This window comes from Papio anubis, chromosome 7 (genome assembly GCF_008728515.1).
Source record: "Papio anubis isolate 15944 chromosome 7, Panubis1.0, whole genome shotgun sequence".
NCBI lineage: Eukaryota > Metazoa > Chordata > Mammalia > Primates > Cercopithecidae > Papio > Papio anubis.
Genome location: NC_044982.1, coordinates 121,375,802 through 121,396,001, shown reverse-complemented (window position 1 = coordinate 121,396,001; position 20,200 = coordinate 121,375,802). Strand labels below are relative to the sequence as shown.

General features: G+C 46.8%; 1 protein-coding gene across 13 annotated transcripts in view; it reads left to right on the top strand.

The window, feature by feature from the left end:
* The window catches only part of MAP2K5 (mitogen-activated protein kinase kinase 5), a 274,973-nt gene that overhangs the window by 242,366 nt on the left and 12,407 nt on the right, over window positions 1-20,200 (top strand). For 5 of the 13 annotated variants that reach the window (XM_003901104.4, XM_003901103.4, XM_021941789.1 and 2 more), the window contains one exon: window positions 19,443-19,913. The exons of the other annotated variants lie outside the window; for them this stretch is intronic. In XM_003901104.4, the coding sequence (XP_003901153.1) occupies window positions 19,443-19,547 (105 nt within the window). In that variant the 3' untranslated portion in view covers window positions 19,548-19,913. Of the gene's footprint in view, window positions 1-19,442; window positions 19,914-20,200 lie in introns of those variants that run through there. 13 annotated transcript variants of the gene reach the window in all.

Genomic DNA, 20,200 nt, shown 5'->3' with positions numbered 1-20,200 from the left:
TTTAAATGAGATTTTTTAAATGGCAAATCTAAATCACATATTGACCTAACGGTAGGCCTTAACTGCATTGTCTGTCATATATTTAAACTGTTTACTAATCAACATTTTAATTACAGCATGTGCTGGCAGACCCTAGGACAAATAAAATTTAGCATTTAAAAATGTTACTACAGTCTATTACCCAAAAATAATAAGGCTCTTAATAAAATTGGGAAAAATGGAGGAATGAGAAGACAGTAAACTTTCTTGGCACAGCACCGTCCTAGGGTGTGGAGACTGTTCTGGATGCTTCTCAGCCCCTACTCTCACCTTGAAATTCTGCTGATCTGAGACAGCTTCCTCTTCATGGAACTGCACATGTGTTGCCTTTGATATTAATTTATATTTAATTAGGGAACTACTCGCTTTATATATTTGAGTCCCTGGTTGCAAGCATTATTTACTTAAACAATGTATAGCTCTGGGGTCCCCAGGACTTCTCCCCATTTTTTATATGAAGATAAGATGTTTCCAGAAATTTGATTTGGCCTCAGCCAGTCAGCAGCCTTTTGTCCTGCCTTCCCCTCACCTCCTTGAATCATTGCCGGGTCGTGCAGGCTGTCCCCAGGAAGGTGGCCTCAGGCTGTCTTAAGTTTGCAAAGTATTTCTCTATTTTGTAAATACTCTGCTTCATTATTGAAGGTGGATGGGTAAGAGAGTCACCTTGAGCAAGTTACTTCACCCCTGGAAACTTTAGTACCCACTACATGGAAAGGGGGATAATAGTGACCAATTTACTGTTTCTGTTTTTGTGAAAAGGCAAATAAGGTGAAGCACATAAGCACTTAACATAGTAGTTGAAAAATAATAGGTTCATAAGCAATGTTTATTCCTGCCATCATCATCATTTATTTGCTAAAACTAGTTTTTAAATTATGATTAAAAATTTGGCCAGACATAGTGGAACATGCTTGTAATTCTAGCTCTTAGGGGACTGAGGCAGGAGGATCACTTTATCCCAGGAGTTCAAGACCCACCTGGGCAACATAGTGAGACCCTGTCTCTACAAAGATTTAAAAATTAGTTGGGCATGGTGGCACTGCCTGTAGTCTCAACTTCTCAGGATGCTGAGGTGAGAGGATCAGTTGAGCCCATGAGGTCGAGGATACAGTGAGCCATGATCATACCACTGCACTCCAGCATGGGTGACAAAGGGAGACCCTGTCTCAAAAAAAAAAAAAAAAATACACAGTACAGAAAGATATACAGTAAGAAGTTAGTCTCCTTCCAATCCTCCATATCCTCCAGCCCCAATCTCTAGAGATAAGTATTGTTAATAGTAGCTTGTGTATCCTTCTAGAATTTTTAATTCTTTTTATTCTGCACCTTGCTTTTTTACTTAGTATGTCATTGAGGTCTTTCCATATGATATAAAGATCAACCTCATTCTTAACGGCTGCATAGTATTCCATACTATGGCTGTATCATATTTATTTATCCAGGACCCTGTCATAGAATATTTTGACCATTTCCAGAATTTTTTTTTTTTTTTTTTTTTTTTTTTGAGACGGAGTCTTGCTCTGTCACCCAGGCTGGAGTGCAGTGGCCGGATCTCAGCTCACTGCAAGCTCCTCTTCTCGGGTTCACGCCATTCTCCTGCCTCAGCCTCCCAAGTAGCTGGGACTACAGGCACCCGCCACTTCGCCCGGCTAGTTTTTTGTATTTTTTAGTAGAGACGGGGTTTCACCGTATTAGCCAGGATGGTCTTGATTTCCTGACCTCATGATCCGCCCGTCTCGGCCTCCCAAAGTGCTGGGATTACAGGCTTGAGCCACCGCGCCCGGCCCAGAATTTTTTTTTTATTAAGACAGTGACCGTGTCTCTATGTATACATCTTTGTATACTGGATATGAGAATGTTAACTCTTCTTCATTTCTTCTGATACGAAATTATCAGATTTTAATCTTTGCCAACCTAATCAGTGGTAAAATGGTATCTAGTTGGCCAGGAGTGGTGGCTCATGCCTGTAATCCCAGTACTTTGGGAGGCTGGGCAGATCACCTGAGGTCAGGAGTTCAAGACCAGCCTGGCCAACATGGTGAAACCCCATCTCTACTAAAAATACAAAAATTAGCCGGCCGTGGTGGGGGCACCCTGTAATCCCAGCTACTCTGGAGACTGAGGCACGAGAATCTCTTAAACCCGGGAGGCAGAGGTTGCAGTCAGCTGAGATCGCGCCATTGCACTCCAGCCTGGGCAACAAGAGTGGAAACTCTGTTTCAAAAAAAAAAAAAGGAACTAGTAGTTGTTTTAATTTACATTTATTAAGTATGAGGATTAACACTTCTTTCATATGTTTATTGGCCACGTGTATTTTTTTCACATTCTTTGCCTGTTTTTCTGTTGAATGTGTTATCTCTTCCTTCATCTTATTGAAGATTGATTTTTCCATCTAGACAGTGAAGGGGGTGGACACACAATTTCCAAGGCCCCTTCCCACTTCTGCAGTCTGTGGTCCAGGCCCAAGTGTCCTTTGGGCAGCTTTTACACTACCAAGGTGCTGTTTGCTGATGACCTTGTCGAGCAACATTGAGGTTGAATAGCCAGTAGCTGGGGGTAAACTACAAGAGAGTCGTTTTCTTTTCCCTTTGTTTAGTTGTGTATCTTTCTTCCAGTCTTAAAAAAGCAGGCTTGGAAATTGCAAGGCAGAGCTGGATTGAACTTCCTTTAAAGCAGCCTGTAAACATCAGGAATATTTATTTTTTCTATTTGTTTTAAGCCTGGGAAGACTGTGTGGTTTTCTCAACACTGTCCTGATGGAGCCCTGACCAGCAAGCGTGCAATGCCCCTAGCCCTAATGTGCCATTAATGATAGGTTAATGTACAGTATAATGTTTTTGGGACTACGGGTTCATTACACTTCTGAGTGTGAGGTCTTTCCACAGAGCGCCCAAGGTCCCATTGCATTATATCATGCAATAAAAATACCCTTTTCATATCACACACTAATAAACTGTATTTGAAATGCTGTCTGAGGGCACTGCCGTCTTGTCTATAGGCTGTGCACAAGTGCAACAGTTGGGATTCCTTTTTCCTATTTTGTGGTTTAGTTACATGGAATTCTAAACCCAGAGGTCTGGTCATTCTTGTTTTAAATGGGGAGCAAGTTGGGTCTTTAGGGCTGAGGGTCAGAGGAGGGGCTGCTTACTGAGTGGTGAGGGTCCTTAAGATGTGGAAAGCAGGGCCTTTAATTCTCTACTGCAGCTGTCAGGAGAGCCAGTCACATTTAAAAAAAAAAAAAAAAGACAAAAAACAAAACAAAACCTATGTCCTAATGTCTGCCACACTTAGTGCTGGACATGTGTTAGGTGTTATAAAAATTTCCTTAGAAAAGGAGTATGAAAAGTACTGCAAAATTTAGGCCATTGGTAGTCATGACTATGGAACTGCCTCCGGGCTACGAATTTCACACACACTGTCCTCCTGTGAGGTTGATGCTGTTCTCCATATTTTGCAGAAGACAGAGTCAGAGCTAGGGGGAATAAGCTGTGTTGTAGAGAATGAAATCCACAGGACTCCTGGAAACCACAGGTAAATTATTACCTGTCTACTCAGAGCCCCTCACGCCACGAATAGTCCACCTGTGAGATATCTGAGCTACAGCTGGGCAGGAGCCAAGCATCTTCTTTTCAAATGCACGTGGCCCTAGTGCCCTTCTTAAGTTATTCATACTTTCCTGTGAATTGGCTTAATGTCAGCAGTTAGCTGGCATCAGATGATTTTGAAGCTTTGGAAGAGGAGACTCTTCTGCATTAAACAGGAAAAGGGGCACTGGAGTTGAGGGATGAGGCAAAGACTGAAGGATCAAAGGGCTTCAAATCACCTGTTTCATATTTTCTCTAGGGCAGACTCTGTGACTTTGTTATGCAGGGGCTTGTATTGACCATTTGTGGAGGAGTGTAGGGAAAGACTGACCTGTGAAGGCCAAGAACCTCAAGAAACTTGGGCTCAGGCATCATTAACACCTTAGAGTGCAGTGTCCTTGTTTATAAAATAGGTTATCATTTACTTTCTGATAGGGCTTTTGGAGATCGTGTGAACTAATGTCAGTGAAAGCACCTAATGAGCACCTGGCACAGGGTAAGTGCTCACAACTGGCTGCTATTATATTGCACATCATCACAAAAGGCACAGGTTTGGGAGCTGACATCCAGTGCAAATCCCAACTCTACCTTGGCAAAATCCACAAATTGAAGGAAGTAACAGTAATGCCATCCAGCTACTTCATGGGGTTGTTGTGACACTGAAATAAGATAATGAGCTCGAAAGCCAGTTGCAGAATCAAAACCCCTATTCAAATGCTGGTATCAGTAAATATAAGTATTTCTGTCTCCAAATCAACATATTCAAACTGGGTTGTCTTTAAATAAATATCCTTACAGCAAAGGCAATAGGGGGAGCTATTAGGAAGATTCACTGATCTGTTCCCCTCACCACCAGGGAGAATGTCATAGCTGCAACAAAGACTTACAATAGCACAAAGCATATAAAAGTCAGGGCAGTTCTTACCTCCTACCTCTTCATAGCGACAAAGCACCAGGCAGAGGAGGGGCAGGGCCAGGTCTCTGCTCACCTGCATTGGTGAGAAGAGAGCCAGTACCTGCTCAATGTGGACAGTATTGCTTAGAACAGTGGTTGGAGGTCATGTTTGCAAAAGGAGGTTGAGATCAAAGGAACTGTGTTGAAGGGTTGAGTTGGTCTGGTGGAAAGAAAAAACTAGGACGTTGCTAAGACCCTCCTGCAAAGGACTGGACCTTTTGGCTGTAGGCAAAGTTCCCTTAATTGTTATGAGAAGAGTATTTAAATTTCAAGGATAATTAGTTTTTCTTTCAAGGGGTATAGGGTTAGACTAAACCTTTTGTTTTCGGATGTGAGGACTTTGAAACACTTGGATACACCTCTCAGGGGTTAAATCTGTCTTTGGGGCTACCAGGACTTGAAAAATGTTGCTCTGTATCAAGAAAACCAGAAGTGACAAGTTCATTTAAAAAGCCTGGTTTGTCATTGTTTATCTAATTTTCGGGGTTGACACAGAAAATTAAACCAGCTGACACTCACTCTCTGACCGTCTCTCTGGCTCATTTCCCTGGTCCTTTCCTACCTGACCTTGCAACTACAAAATGCTCCAGACCCTAAAATATAAAACTTCCCACTGAGTTTCTGAGTCACCCTGCAGTCATTCCAAGATTATGTCATAGGATGTCATCCCTAATGGTATTAAAAATCAAGATGAAGTTATAAATCTGCTCTGTGAGGTATTTCTTTTTTCACCCCGCTTTGACCATAAATCTTAAAAGTAATCAAACTCTCTGCAAAGAAGCCAAGGTAAACTTGGGCCCAAAGCGGCCCCATATGTCTTGACTGAATTCAGAGGATCGGCAGCCTTGTCTGTCCCCGTGAGAGAGCATGGTGCTTCATGGCAGACTTACAGAAAAGCGGGCAAAGTGAGAGCCTTCATTGTGTTTAATGTGGATTTTCTAAATCTCACATGGCATCATCATAGGTGGATGAGCTGCTCCACGTAAGAAAATTATTCAGATAACTCTAGTGTATTCTTTATAAAATCAAACTTTAAACAATTACAAGCCAGAGGTCTTAAATGTATTATAACACTTCTCTATCCTCTTAAACAGCTTACATGCATCAGGATTTAATTTTTTTAAAAATTAAATTTACTTCCAGCTACTCGGGAAACTGAAACAAGAGGATCGTTTGAGCCCAGGAGTTCAAGGGTGTAGTGTGCAATGATTGTGCTTGTAAATAGCCACTGTGCTCCAGTCAGGGCAACACTGTGAGACCTCATCTCTAAAAAAACCAAAAAATTCTTAAGCTCATTGTTATGGTCATTGTCTATTTGCCATGTTCTATACCAGTATCTCCTGATATTGACACGAGTAGGGCCATTCGTCCCTAGGCTGGTTGACCCCAAGCTGGTTTTTTGTTTTTGTTGTATAGTTTTGCTAGTAGATGTAATTTCTTGCTGCTGTTCTTGTTCCTCCCTTTAACAGACCTTCCTCTTCCCCTTCTGTTTGGCTGTTTCTCTTGTGCTTTCAATTGGGAAATCAGATACTAAGCTTGTTAGAATCAAGTCTAAAATACAAGAAAATTGGCTTAAGGAAAAGCTTGAGGGACTACCTGAAATTAAAATGTTCAAGTTCTAACTTCCAGATTCTTAGTCTAAGAAAAGGGTGTCAAAGTATAGTGGCCTATAGATTGTAAAGTGCCCCTAAGTTTGGAAACTAGCCATTTCACTGCATAGAAAATATACTCTTTGATCGTGTTGTATATAAATGTCCAAGTGTGAAGCAATATGATTATTTTCATCTTGAATCAGTAATTAAGGTGGACTTCAAACTACTGAGGTTTTATTTTCTGAGAGGACCAAAGAGTCCTGAATGTGCCAAGGAAAAGTCCTTAGATTCTAAAACCAGGCTTAGATCTAGGCACATAGAAGCCGCTCCGCACGTCCATAGTGAATCTTATTGAATTAAAGACCCTCGGTAAAATAGACACAGCTACCATAAGAAGGAAGCTTGCAACTAAATAACTTTCTTAACAGTGAAAATAGACTTTGGTTTCATGAGGCTCCGCAGTGAAGGTGGCCAGCTTATTTGTAACCAATGTGTGCTCCCTCAGTCTTTCATTCTGCACATGACCAGCGACACCACCTTGGAAAACACGGGTCACACCACTCACCACCATGGAAAACACATTTCAGCCTTCTGTACATTTAATTTTCTTCAGCGTTACCTTGCAAACCACAGTAAATCAATAACAGAATAGTTAAATACCACAGGTTCTTTGTGTTTTGTTTTAGAAAATATTGCTCAAGGCTAAGAGTGAGTTCTGTTGATGGTTTTTATTTGCTGCTGGGATGCAAAATGATCAGAATTTTCTAACAGTTTGCTTCCTTTTTGTGTATTTCCTTTTTTATAAAAGGGTGTGGTCTGTTTCAGATGGAAAACATTAGTTGCTAATAGCAGAAACTTGAGAATAATTGGTAATTTTCAATCCTGTAGAAAACTAGACTAGGTCTGATGACTTTGACCTTTGTTATGCTCTTCTTCCAAATTTTCGCTAGCCAGCTCCCTGCACTCCTGACCCTCAGCAGCCCGTTCCACTGAACTGAGGGAGGGTCAGATAACTGGAACATCACAGCTGAAAATAGTAAAAAAAAAAAAAAAAAAAAGGTACTTCATTTAAGGTTATTTACCCAAAGTTTTGATGTCCAGTGTCTTTAGCAATTTTTTCCTCTTTATTGTTTGTTGATTTGATAGCAGCAAAAATTTTCCACTTTGGCTCAGTCTTTGTGTAAATGGTTTGTTTCTCCCTGTTAAGGAACTAGAAAAGCTGTTACTAAGATTTTAAGGGGGTAGCAGCCTTTACTTAATTGACTGCTTCTTGAAATAAGATGAGACAATGGATATGAAGTGCTTTGAAAAGTTAAAACTATGATCCTAGGACTCTGAAACCTCTGACGCCCCTGCGGGGGGTGATGTTTTGTCAGCACTCATTGGCACCTTGCCAGCCACCGCCATTATCACTTCTCCACTTATCTCACACTCCCTTTCTGCTGTTGAGTTGTCACTCTCAGCATTTTTCAAATGTTGGCTTCATATCATTCATACGGTAGGCCCTTATTCTTTTTCAATTTTGACTGGATTTGTGGTTACGTGTCCTTTTTTCCCTTCTTGATATTTACTTGTTTTCCCTTTACCAATTTTGATCATCTTCATGACATCTTTCTATTTAATTCCTTCATATTCTTTATTATTTGCCATCTTATTATTTCTTTAGACATACTTTTTGTTCTTTTTATAATGTATTAAACACTTAGCTCATAAATTTTCAATATTTTTTCCTAACATATGCCTATAAAGCTATGAACTTGCCTGCTGATATTGCTTTAGCTGCATTCAACAAGTATTTACATGCAGTGTTTTCATTGTCATTCAATTCTAAGTAATTTTCAATTTCAATTAGGATTTTTTTACACCAGATTATTTAGAAGTATTTTTTATCTCCAATAGTGAAAGATGTTTTGTTATCTTGTGGTTATTATCTAATTTTAATCCACTGTGGCCAGAGAGCATGCTATGTATAACATCAGATCTTTGTTATTTGTTTAGACTCCCTTAGAACATGGTCATTTGGTTTGTCCCCCCAGTGTTCTCTCTGCTTGAAAAGAGTATGTGTTCTCGGCGGGGCGTGGCGGCTGACGCCTATAAGCCCAGCACTTTGGGAGGCTGAGGCGGGCAGATCACGAGGTCAGGAGATCAAGACCATCCTGGCTAACACGGTGAAACCCCATCTCTGCTAAAAAAGTACAAAAAATTAGCCGGGCGTGGTGGTGGGCACCTGTAGTCCCAGCTAACCAGGAGGCTGAGCCAGGAGAATGGTGTGAACCCGGGAGGCAGAGCTTGCAGTGAGCCAAGATCACGCCACTGAACTCCAGCCTGGGTAACAGAGTGAGACTCCATCTCAGAAAAAAATAAAAGAGTGTATATTCTCTAATTGTTGAATGCAATGTCCTATGGATGTACTTTAGATCAACTTTATTGTGTTTCTCAAATATTTTGTAACTGTACTGATTTCCTACCTGCATTATATCTATCAATTTCTAGGAGAGGTATGCTACAATCTCCCACTACTACTGTGGCTTTGTCTGTTTCTCCTTGCATTCCTGTCCATTTTTGCTTTATATGTTTTAAGGCAGTAATGTTAAGTTGCATATGTCAAAATATTGTGTCTTCATTTCAAAGTATGTCTTTTGTCTTTATGAGGTGATTCTATCTGTAATATATTTTCCTTCAAATTTTATTTTTGGTTTTTATTAATAGAGCTATGCCATCTTCTTTTGGTTAGTATTTGCTATGTTTGATTATCCTTTACTTCTGTGTTCTTTTACATGAATCTCTGCATTTCATTGTTGATGTTTTAAATTTTAACTAAGGCTCTATTAATTGATTAATCATGTATATTTATTGTTTGTTAATATACTTGAGGTTTTTTTCCCTACAGTCCTACTTTGTACTTTCTCTCTACTTTTTTGATTTCTTTTTTCTTCTTTGTCCATTCTATTGGAGTGAGGTTTTTTTTTTTTTTTTTTTTTTTTTTTGAGACAGAGTCTCACTCTGTCGCCCAGGCTGGAGTGCAGTGGCCGGATCTCAGCTCACTGCAAGCTCTGCCTCCCGGGTTCACACCATTCTCTTGCCTCAGCCTCCCGAGTAGCTGGGACTACAGGCACCCGCCACCTTGCCCGGCTAGTTTTTTTGTATTTTTTTAGTAGAGACGGGGTTTTACCGTGTTAGGATGGTCTCGAACTCCTGACCTCGTGATCCACCCGTCTCGGCCTCCCAAAGTGCTGGGATTACAGGCTTGAGCCACCACGCCCGGCTGGAGTGAAGTTTCTTTAGGCCATTCTTGCATTAATACAAAGAAACACCTGAGACCGAGCAACCTGAAAAGCAGTTTAGTTGGCTCACAGTTCTGCAGGCTGTACAGGAAGCATGGCTCCAGGCATCTGTTCAGCTTCTGATAAGGCCTCAGGAAGTTGACAGTCATGGCAGAAGGCAAAGGGGGAGCTGGCACATCACATGGCAAAAACATGGGCAAGAGAGACAGTGGGTAGTGGGGAGGTGCCACACACTTTTAAAGGACCAGATCTCGTGAGAACTCATTCCATTCTTGAGAACCCCACTCCCCGATCCAGTCACCTCTCACCAGACCCCATCCCCAACACTGGGGATTACATTTCAACATGAGATTTGAGTGAGGTCAAATATCCAAACTATTTAATATATCCGGTTTTTTCCTTCACATTTAGTTTTACGTTGGTTTGGAAATCATATTCTGTTTCTGGCCTCTAACTGCTTATCCCTAAGTTAGCTTCAGTTGTATATAATGAAAAACAAATAGCAGCTTAAACAAGATAGGAGGGTGTTTCTTACTCATGTAAAAGCAGACAGGAAGTAGGGTGCCTAGCCTGATCTGGCAGCTCCTTAAAGGACATTCAAGCTCCAGCCAGCAGGATAGGAGGAAAGGGTGTAGAAATGCTTGCCCCTTCTTTTAAGAACAGAATGTCTAGGAACTGGTACACAGTGTATCTGTTCACATGGCGTTGGCCAAAACTGAGCCCCAGAGAGGCTGGGAGTGCTGTTGTTCTGCTAGGTGACAGTGTCTCCTGCTAAAATCAGAACTCTTATACCACAGTGAAGAAAGAGAATGGATACCAGCAGCAACTAGCAGTCCTTACCACAGCCCCTTTCCCCCAAGACTTCGGGGTTTTAGAGTTTCTCATCACTGCCTTCTTACATGTTATCACAGTCCAGAATTTCATTTCCCCTTGTTTTTAGATCTTCAAAATCATTACTGCGGTTGTGGCTTTATATCGTTACTGCTTGTTCACATTTATCCACATGCTTGCCAGTTATTCCTCATTGTGATTGCATTCCTTCAGAGGTTTCTTTTCCTTTCTGAAGTACATCAAGAGTTCTGTCAGTATGGTCTGTGAGTGGTAAAACAGTCTGAGTTTTTGTTCTAGGACTGGCTTCCCTTTGCCCTAACTCTTAAGTGTTAGTTTAATCGGGTTTAAAAGCTTAGGTGGATAATTTCTCCCGAGTACCTTGGAGATACTCTCTTGTCCTCTAACTTCTACTGTTGGTGGTAAGAATCTACTGACTGCCAAATTGCTACCCTTTCTAGGCAATATGTGTTTCTGTTTGGCGCTTTCATTTTCACTATAGTTTTTCTAGGTATAGATATTATATTTATTTTACTTGGAAATCACTGTGGTTTTTTTAATCTGAGAATTCACATCTTTCATTGTTTTTGTTTGTTTGTTTTTGTTTTTGTTTTTGTTTTTTTTTGAGACAGAGTCTCGCCCTATGGCCCAGGCTAGAGTGCAGTGGCATAATGTCGGCTCACTGCAACCTCTGCCTCCCGGGTTCAAGCAGTTCTCCTGCCTCAGCCTCTGGAGTAGCTAGGATTACAGGCCACCACACCTGGCTAATTTTTGTATTTTTAGTACAGACGGGGTTTCACCATATTGGGCAAGCTGGTCTCGAACTCCTGACCTCAGGTGGTCCACCCACCTCTGCCTCCCAAAGTGCTGGGATTACAACCGTGAGCCACCATGCCCGGCCTAAAATGTTTTCTTACTCAAGAGCTAAGGAAAGGAGAGGACAAGGGAGAACCTATCCTTCTAAGCATTGTGTCTTTAAACCTGCATCACCACACAGCCATCACCCCCAGAGACAAACCTTGAGCATCTAGACACTTGTCACTGGCCCCATATTCAAGGCGTGGACATGCTGCAGACTCCGCCTTTCAGGGGAGTCCTTAGTATCATCTGGAGCAGGATGCCCACTCTCCTCTGGCATCCTCCCTCCTGATTCCTCTGGGCATCTGCATGGCCCAAAACTGCCGGAGGCAGCCAGCATGTCCCCCACTGTACAGCCTGCCCAGTCCTTTCCGAGGCCCCTGCCAGAGCAGCCACCACAGCCCCCTTTAAACAGGCCAGTGGCATCATCCTGCCATTCACAAGGATCAGCTTCCTCAGACAAACTCATGAGTGGCGGCACCCCAAGTGTCTACCCACCTCACCATGGCTCACTGGAGTCGTCCTGTGCCCCACCCAACACCGTGCGACACTGGTCCTGCAGCTACTCTGTAAGGACAGGCCCTAGAATGACTCACGGATACCTCTGGAAACATTTTGTTCTCCCAGTGGGCCATTTCTGGTGTGTGACTCTGTGTAGGAACACAGATCTGCTCAGATGAAAAGTGGAGAGCTTCTTGACCCCCTTAGATGCCTGTGTACTGTCCAGGATGGCTAGAGGTGTGCAATTTGCTGCTAATAATGGAATATTTGGGGGAAAACATCTATTTCTGTAGCAATTATGAAGAATAAACTCAGGAAAGTTGATTGAAATGACATGTCACAGCTGCACACCACTTCCCAGGTCTTAAAAGGAAATGAAAGGCTGGCAAGGAACCCGCACCCCCAACCATGGAAAAGCTTTAGAAATCAGAGGCCGAGAAAGCATGTTCTCAGAACAAATGCCTTGTGTGGAAAGCTCTGCATTCATGGCATTTGCCCAGGTATGCTCGCTGGGTGGACAGGAAGACTTCACATCTTTGGTGCAAGCACCTCCTCTCACCACTGTGCCCCCAAGTGCAGGACCTGCGCTCTGTGTGGAGGAATAACCATCACGTGCCCAGAGTGTATCTGTGAAGCACCGCCTCAGGGTCAGGTGATTTCATTTGGTCCTTGGAACCCACTCCGGGAGGAAGAGAGAGCAGGTGGTATTCGGTGTGGGTAAGGAAGCTGCAGACAGCTGCCTTGTGTTCAAAACCAGCTGACAGATGAGACCCAGAAATGATGGAGATAAAGTATCAGCTTTACTTCTATACAAATCTGGATTGGAGGATGTATTTACAAGTGTGGCCCCGGTGGCCTCGGTAAGCAGAGGTGAACAACTGCAGGCCTCCTGCAGGCTTAGAGCCTGCCTGGAGGCTCGGCATGAGACGGCAGGCCAGCCGGACCCACCCGGTGGGCCCACCCGCCCGGTGTTGCCACTCCCTCCCTGGGGACAGGGCTCAGGAGTGTTACAACAGCAGCCCTTCCACATAGAATGAAGCCAGGGGAAGGGAGGCCCCCTCCACTCTTTAGTATTACGTCTTTTATAGGCGAGGCCTTAGTGGGATGGCGAGGGGAGAGCTGACCGACTCTTAGCCAGGAGCCCTTGCAGTCACCCCACACAGGGTGCGGGGCGGTGGGGAGATTGTTATTGTGATGCTTTGGCTTCCTCTTGTGGAGTCACTTATCAGGGACCCTCCTTCCCTGACCACTCGTGTTGATTAGCCTGGCCACGCCCAGCCTGGAAGGAAGAGTTGGCCCCAGGGATAGTTATGATTTATTATCACATGTAATTAATATGATCAGGCTGCCAACTGTCCTGCCACTTGTCAGCAATTCAGCAGACATTGGAAATCTGTACATCCTTCCATAAATTATTTAACTTCTCTAATCTGAAGTTCTCTGTGGGGTAAGTAGAGATCAGACTGGTAGCTTTAAAACTTTAACAGTGGAACATGTTTTATTATGTAAAATTAATGCAAGACTTCAAAATTAATGTAGAAGTGGGGGGGTTTTAGCATGAATGTATTAGTATCCATTGTAGACACTTCTTTTTAAAGTCATCCATGGGACTTCTCTTAAAGGACGCAAATTCTGAGAGCCAGGGTCACAGGGGCTAGTGGCAATCTCATATCTACACTCAGCTTATTTCTGTATATTGTCTCGGTAGCGCAGTGTCAAGGAAATCCACACTCACCCAGTTGCCTTCCCAACTTAGGCATCCGTCAAACCAATGTAGATGCCTAAGAGAGGAATAGCAGAAACGTTTTATTTTACAGTTAGTCACTGACAGCAATGACCAACTGTTCATGTGAATTGCTTATGGTAAATATATTGGTCAGACAAATGGTAGTCAAAACTTTTGGGAACTGACAGCATTAGAAACTCAGAGCCATGGACCACACTGCATCCCCCACCCCGATGTACGTAATGGGGCTCAGTGTACCTGGGCTCTGGTGCACTCACACAGCTTTACACATGCATGCGTACGTCCTGAGTGGACATCTTTTTTCAAATGACCAGTGTGCCACAGCAGCCCTCCTAGCCCATGCTTGCCATATAAGAAGTTGAATAATATGCACAGATCTAAGTGGACTCTAAGAGCTGCAAAAAGTAACACCACAGTATGAGGTAACAGTATTCAGTGTAACTCTTTGACCATAGTTGAGTGTATGTTATTTTTTTAGATCAGTTTTTAAAACTGTAGCTAAAAAAATTCTTAACAGAATTTGAAACAGCTGCAGAGCCCCCAAAACACATCACACCCTGTGGCTCCGCTGGACTGAGATCCCATCTAGTCCTAACACTCCATTAGTGTGAGAAGGGACAGAAGGGTTACCACAGCCAAGCAGGCTGGAATCCTAAAGGGAGATGCATAGGACCTTCAAGCAAGGTTCACAGGTCCAGCAAGGAAAGACAAAGGGATGGGCAGTAGGTTGGCATTTGGAGGTCCCTTCAGCCTCTCAGATCACCATTTACAGGGCAGTCACCTGATCACAGGGCTGCCCTGTCCAATGGCAGTTTGTTGGTCTCTTTACTAGGCCAGGCTTACTGCTTCAACAGGTTCATGGGTCCTTGGCCTCCTATCCCATGCAGCATCCTTGGTGGGAGAGGAGGTGCTTGGTGCTCACCCTGAAGGAGAAGTCCTGTGGTCCAGAGAGCCACCAAATGTCTAGAGCAGCCACAGCTTATGGAGGCGTCTCCCCAGAGAGACACCACCAGTAGGCAGGCAGTGTGGTGTCTTCCATGGTAGAAGAGTGTCCTGGGTTTAAACTCGAACTCTGCTACTTTCTCCATGACCTTGCCCCATATCATCAAGTTTTCCTAGAGCTGTAGTTTCCTTTATAAAATGGGGGTGCCAGGAGGATTCAAGAGAGCTGTGTGCAGATGTAAGGCATTCAGCCAGTGCCTGTACACAGCAAGTGCTCAGTGAGTAGATGTATACGTACAGAATATATAAGTCACCTTTTCATGAGGGCCTACCACATGTAGGCATTGCACCAGGCCCTGCAGCCACACCAGCAAGTTAATAAATTCTTCAAATGCATGATATTCTCTAAAAAGTTACAGAAAGAGACAAAAGTATGGGGACCCCAAATAGGTACATTCCTATTTCGGAAGAAGCTCAAAGCCCAACTAAGGGCAGACAGAGAGGTGTCACTAAATGAGCACTGGACTGGAAGTCCAGCCCCACAAGCCTCAGGCAGCACTCACACACTACGGCAGGCTCGGAGCCTCCATTCTTGTCCACACGACCAGCACACCACGCCCTGCCCCCCTGCCTCCACGTGGGAGGGGCCCGGGAGTGCCCTGCTGTCAGTCCCTCAGGAAGGCATCTCACCACAGGGGATTAGGGACGTTAGTACAGAGGCAAAGAGTCAAACTAGTGACACACTGACTAATGCCCAGGTGGAAGAGGGAGTGGTGAGCAACCACAATTCATCTTCATGACTGTGATGTTTTCACCAATGTCCCTCATTGTGCTTCTCAGCCCCTTTGGTGAGGGTGTCTGCCCAGATGATGCCAGCACCTCCCCGACTCTCCCCCGTGTCCCACTTTTGGAGTCATCGTGCCTCTGGCAGCCCTATTCTTTTCCCTTCATTGTGTCTCCATCTTTTGTGGCAAAGTCTGTGGACCATAATAACTTCAACCCTCGTCAGTTTAATTGTTGCAATTGGCCCTGAGAGAATCCAGGGAATGAGAGTGGCTCTCACTGCCTGGTGATGAGGCAGCAAGATCTTTCAGCCTTTCCAGCCTGGCACTGCCAGGCTCCACAGACATGACTGTGCAGAAATGGTGCTAACATGCTTTCTGCGTGAAGGACAGAGGTGTAGATGCCTGGGGCGGTCACCGTGGGTGGAAGATGCTCTTGACAAGCGTGTGTATCGATGCCTGTGCTTCCATTGTTCCTTGTAGCCTGATGGGACTGCAAGAGCTTGCCTGCATCTGAATTCCTCTGCCTGGGAGGGGTGTACGTTTCACCCAAGCCCAGAGGAGGGACCAGCCGCAGGGTGGTCTGCAAGAAGCTTCTCTGCAAGAAGCTTCGAGGTTGGCTCTCTGATTGCAGGCACAGGAGAGCAAGGCATTTGGAGTCAGGAGACCCATGTTCTGGTTCTAGCCCAACTGCCTAGTTGGTTGCCCTTGGGCAATTTCTACACACTGAGTGTCAGTTTAGTCTTTGGCGCAATGGAGATACGTAGCTGTGTGTGGGCCACAGTGAGCATGGGAACCAGTGGGCACATCAGGACAAACCTTTGGCAGGTGCCCAGCACGCAGCACTCCTTGTCCAAGTCAGTCTGTTGCAGGGTGGTGTAAAGCATCACGGATACAATGTGCCTCATCAGTAATACGAAGGAGGTGGGGTCGCCTCCCAGCTGGATTTGGTATTATTTGGTCTGCTCTCTCCATCCATCTCTAGGAGTCTGGCTTTGCCAGGATACCTGGAGCATCTGGCTGTGTGGAACTCGGGCACCTCTGGGTGGCCAAGTGAGTTTTGTGCTTCCTCCCAAATTCTCCATCAGATTTTGTTTGCTTGCTAAACTCATGAGGAATGCCTGCATTGTGCATGTCACAGGGTTAAGGGCATCAGTTACAGTCTAGGAGGAAGGAGAGAACCACACCGGCCAGGGTCCCAGGGGAGCCAGGCCAGCCCCGAGAATACTCCAGAATAGAAACCAGGAGACACGAGCTCAGTGCCAGCTCCTAACCCCCCCTTCCCTCCCTGGGCCTCAGTGTCCTCTCCTCTAAAATGGGGGTCATGGTGTATTTTCCCTGAATCCCATGCAGGGCTGATGGGAGGAGGGGGAGTCATTGACTCTCCCACTATGTCCAAGGGACAGTGTTGATAGAGGTCAAGACCTGGGATGGTCTAGGCTTGCAGCCTGCAGCCCTGGTGGTACCTCTGGCTAGGCAGGCTTGAGTCGCCAAGGTAAAAACAAGATGAGGGGAATTGCAATCTGAATACTGATTCTCCCTCCTCTATCCAGGAAGAGCCCAGGGCAGTGGGTTTGGGTTACAGACTTGTGGTTCAGTCCCACACCTGGGAGCTCAGGCAGGTCAGCTGTGACCCTGCAGCCTCCATCAGTAAAGTGGAGGCGATTGTGCCCACCTATGTGAGTTAACACTTCTTTGGCTGCAAATAACAGAAACCAGCCCCAGCATGTGAGGTGCCTCACAGGATCCTGTGACCGTGTGGACCCTGCAGGCAGAGTCGCTGCCAGGCTCTGGGTATAATGACCCCAGGGTCTCCAGTGCCGTCAGGACCCCCTCCTGCCTGCCTCTGGACAGCATCTCCTGCTCTTGGGCCTGCACACTGGCTTTTTCTGTGTGTCCAGTCAAATGGTGGTGAACGGCTGCCAGCAGCTACCAGGTCCACAGGCCACAGCCTAGGATGCTGGGTCCCCTCCATGTCTGTCTGCCCCCTGTGATTCTCTCTCTCAGGCAACCACCCTAAACCAATCAACAGTGGCTGGGGACAAAACCATTGGGTCCAGGTCGCTTCCCTTGCAGGTGGGGTAAAGTGTCAGGGATACCATGTGCCTCAGCAGCAGCAGGAGACGAGGTCACCTCCCAGCCAAGGAGGGCAGGAGAGGCTGGTGTCTCCACCAGAGCCGAGGATGGGGCAGCCGAGCAGCCCTCTCCCCTCGCCTACTGGGGCACTTGGGCAAACTGCCTCCCCGCAGTGCGGCCATCCGCCCTTCTGTAACGTGGAGGAATGCCTCCACGCCCCCTCCTGCTGTTCCGCTCTGCTTGTTCCAGAACAGATGATAACAGAGATGGAGCATATGGGCCCCAAAGTCACCCGGCATTCTGGGAAAGTGACACTGTGTTACCCGGGGCTTGGGGGGAGGGGCCTGTCACTTGTGAGCACAGCTTCTCCCTTTGTTCTTTAGAAGGGCACGAGGTCGCCCCTCCGGAGCCTCCTGAGAGGAAGTGTGCATGCTTGGACTTTGGGAAGGATTTCCTCTATCTAGGCAGCAATTTGGGAAAGCAGCCATGGGGTGGGCATATATATGGGGAGGAGAACATGTGGAAGCCAAAATCCAGTCCTTCCTGGGCCTCTCCTGCCTCAGGCCCCAGGCCAAGCCTCTGCCACCCACAGGGCCACACCCAGCCTGGCCTCCATGGGCCCTGCGCCCTTAGGGGTCCCGCAGATGTGTCAGGAGCCTCCCAAGAGTGCTATGAGCAGATTATGGGAAGTGCCCAGCTGGGCTCCAGGTCTAGCTCCACCCCAGCCTCAGCAGGTCCCTGCCTGGGGTTGGGTGCTTTGGCACCTTCGAAGCCAAGTTTCCTCCTCCTCCTCCTCACAGCTCTGACTGCTCTGTGTGCCTCTGAGCTAGACTCACACAGGGTGTCCCCAGGGCAGGTTTCCCAACCTCGATTGGGAAGGTTGGGGGCAGGCACTGCATCAGCCTAGGGTGAGGTCGCCTGGGCATTCTTCTCCTGTCCCCCACAGGTCTGACCTGTGGTCCAGAGGGGCCATGCCATCCCCTGCTCTACTGAGACCTGGTCCTTGACAGCCCCTGCAGACACTGAGGTTGGGACAGCCAGGGTCCACATCCCTCCTGGCTTTGTGATGAGCTCATGGCAAGGCTGTGTGGCTCTTTAAACAGCCTCTCCAGGGCTACAGTCAAGGCTGGGGTGTGTTGGGAAAGCAACCCTGAAAGCCCAGCCCACCCTGTGAAGGCGGAGGACAGGCCCAAGAGGGGCTGAGAAAGCTGGAGGGAGAAGAGCTGGAGGGATCGAGGAAGCGGCCGCTAGACGAGGAGGGAGAAGAGCTAGGGGGAGACACAGGGTGCCCTCATCTTCCCAATTCTCTCTCCTCACTATGGCTCCCCGAATCTCACCATGCAAGCTGCACAGTTTTGGGCGGGAGAGGAAGCCACCAGGTGTAAGTTCCTAGGCAAGAAGCCGTTTGGTGAAGAGGAGGAAAGAGAAGGCTTTTCACTTTTCCTTTCACCTCTGACTTGTGGCCTGGCGACCCTGGGGTTGTCCCTGCTTTTTTCTGACCTTCCCTGGGAATTCCCAGGAGGCCCTAAGATTGTGGATGTAAATCTTTGTGCTTCAGGACAGCAGAGAAGAAGAACTGGCTAAATAGAACCTGGCCTGCCTGTGTGATAAGAGGGTTAGAACCAGAGGCAGGCCACAGGGCAACAGGGCCGGCCCCTCCAGAGTCCAGCCCCCACTGGAACTTCTCACCAGGAACCCAGTGATCCTGTGCACAGCCCAGCACATTCCTCCCCATCCCCCCTTCCCCTGACATGTTTGCCTTCCCTCCAATTACAGGTAGTGACTTCTTTATAGGAGAGCTGTAGACAAAGGAGAAAGCTAAAAGGGATTGACATAGCCTCTGACGAGATGATTCTTTGGTCTCTGGGCAGCAGCTGAACCGGAAAGCTGGCAACAGTGCCAGGCCTTGGCCGACAGGCCATGCGAGTGATGCCGGGCAGAGGAAGGGCCAGGCAGAGTGTGCAGTGAAGATAGGCCCTCCCTGTTAAGCACCTTCCAGGCTAGTGCAAGCCTCAGGAAGAGGTGGCAGAGTCTGAGATGTGCCAGCCAGCACTCCAGACGGTTGGTACTGACTAGTATGTCACTGCCCGTCCCTGGGCCTCAGTTATCTAGGCCATGAAATGGAGCTGATAGCCTCCCTCGTTACCTCACAGGGTTACTGGGGAAAGATCAGATCCAGGCTGAGGGCCCTGGAAAGTGCAATGAGCACTGGAGTCCGAGGACTGCCTGTCACAGCCTCCTCTCTTCCCTGCAGGGCCACCCGTTCATCGTGCAGTTCAATGACGGAAATGCCACTGTGGTGTCCATGTGGGTGTGCCGGGCGCTGGAGGAGAGGCGGAGCCAGCAGGGGCCCCCGTGAGGCTGCCGCAGGGCGCTGAAAGCCCCGGACCAGTCACCAAGGAGAACAACCCACCTGTCACCCCTCTCCGTACGCTGCCTGCGCCAGAAGAGCTTTGCTGGGCCCTGGCTTCCCTGCCTTTGCCTTCACCCCTGCCAGCAGGTGGCCTTGCCTGGGGAGCCCCACGTGTGGCCCGCCCCACCAGGCCATCCCCATATCTTCTGGTCTGAAGGCGCTGACGCTGGCAAGGGAAGTAAAGGGTGGGGCATCGAGAATGGAGGCTCCTAGGGTCCCTGCCCACTTCTGTTTTCCTAACGTTTTTCTCTGTAAAGGGTCAGGCCCATCAGCATCACTGATGGGAATAAAAGTATTACTGCTTTGTGACAACCTCTGCCATAAGAGTTGTGTTGTCCAGTGGGTCTGTCACCCCCCAGGGTCATAGCAGAGACATCTAGCCATGGAAGGTTGACACTCCCTCCATAGGGTGCCGCATTGCTAGGGAGCCGCTGCCCAGCTGGGCTTCCATCTCATGGGTGGGATTGCTGCTATTACAAAGGGTGAGTTTGGGGCCAGGCACAATGGCTGTCGCCTGTAACCCCAGCACATTGGGAGGTCGAGGCAGGAGGACTGCTTCAGCCCAGGAGTTCAAGACCAGCCTGAGCCAACATAGGGAG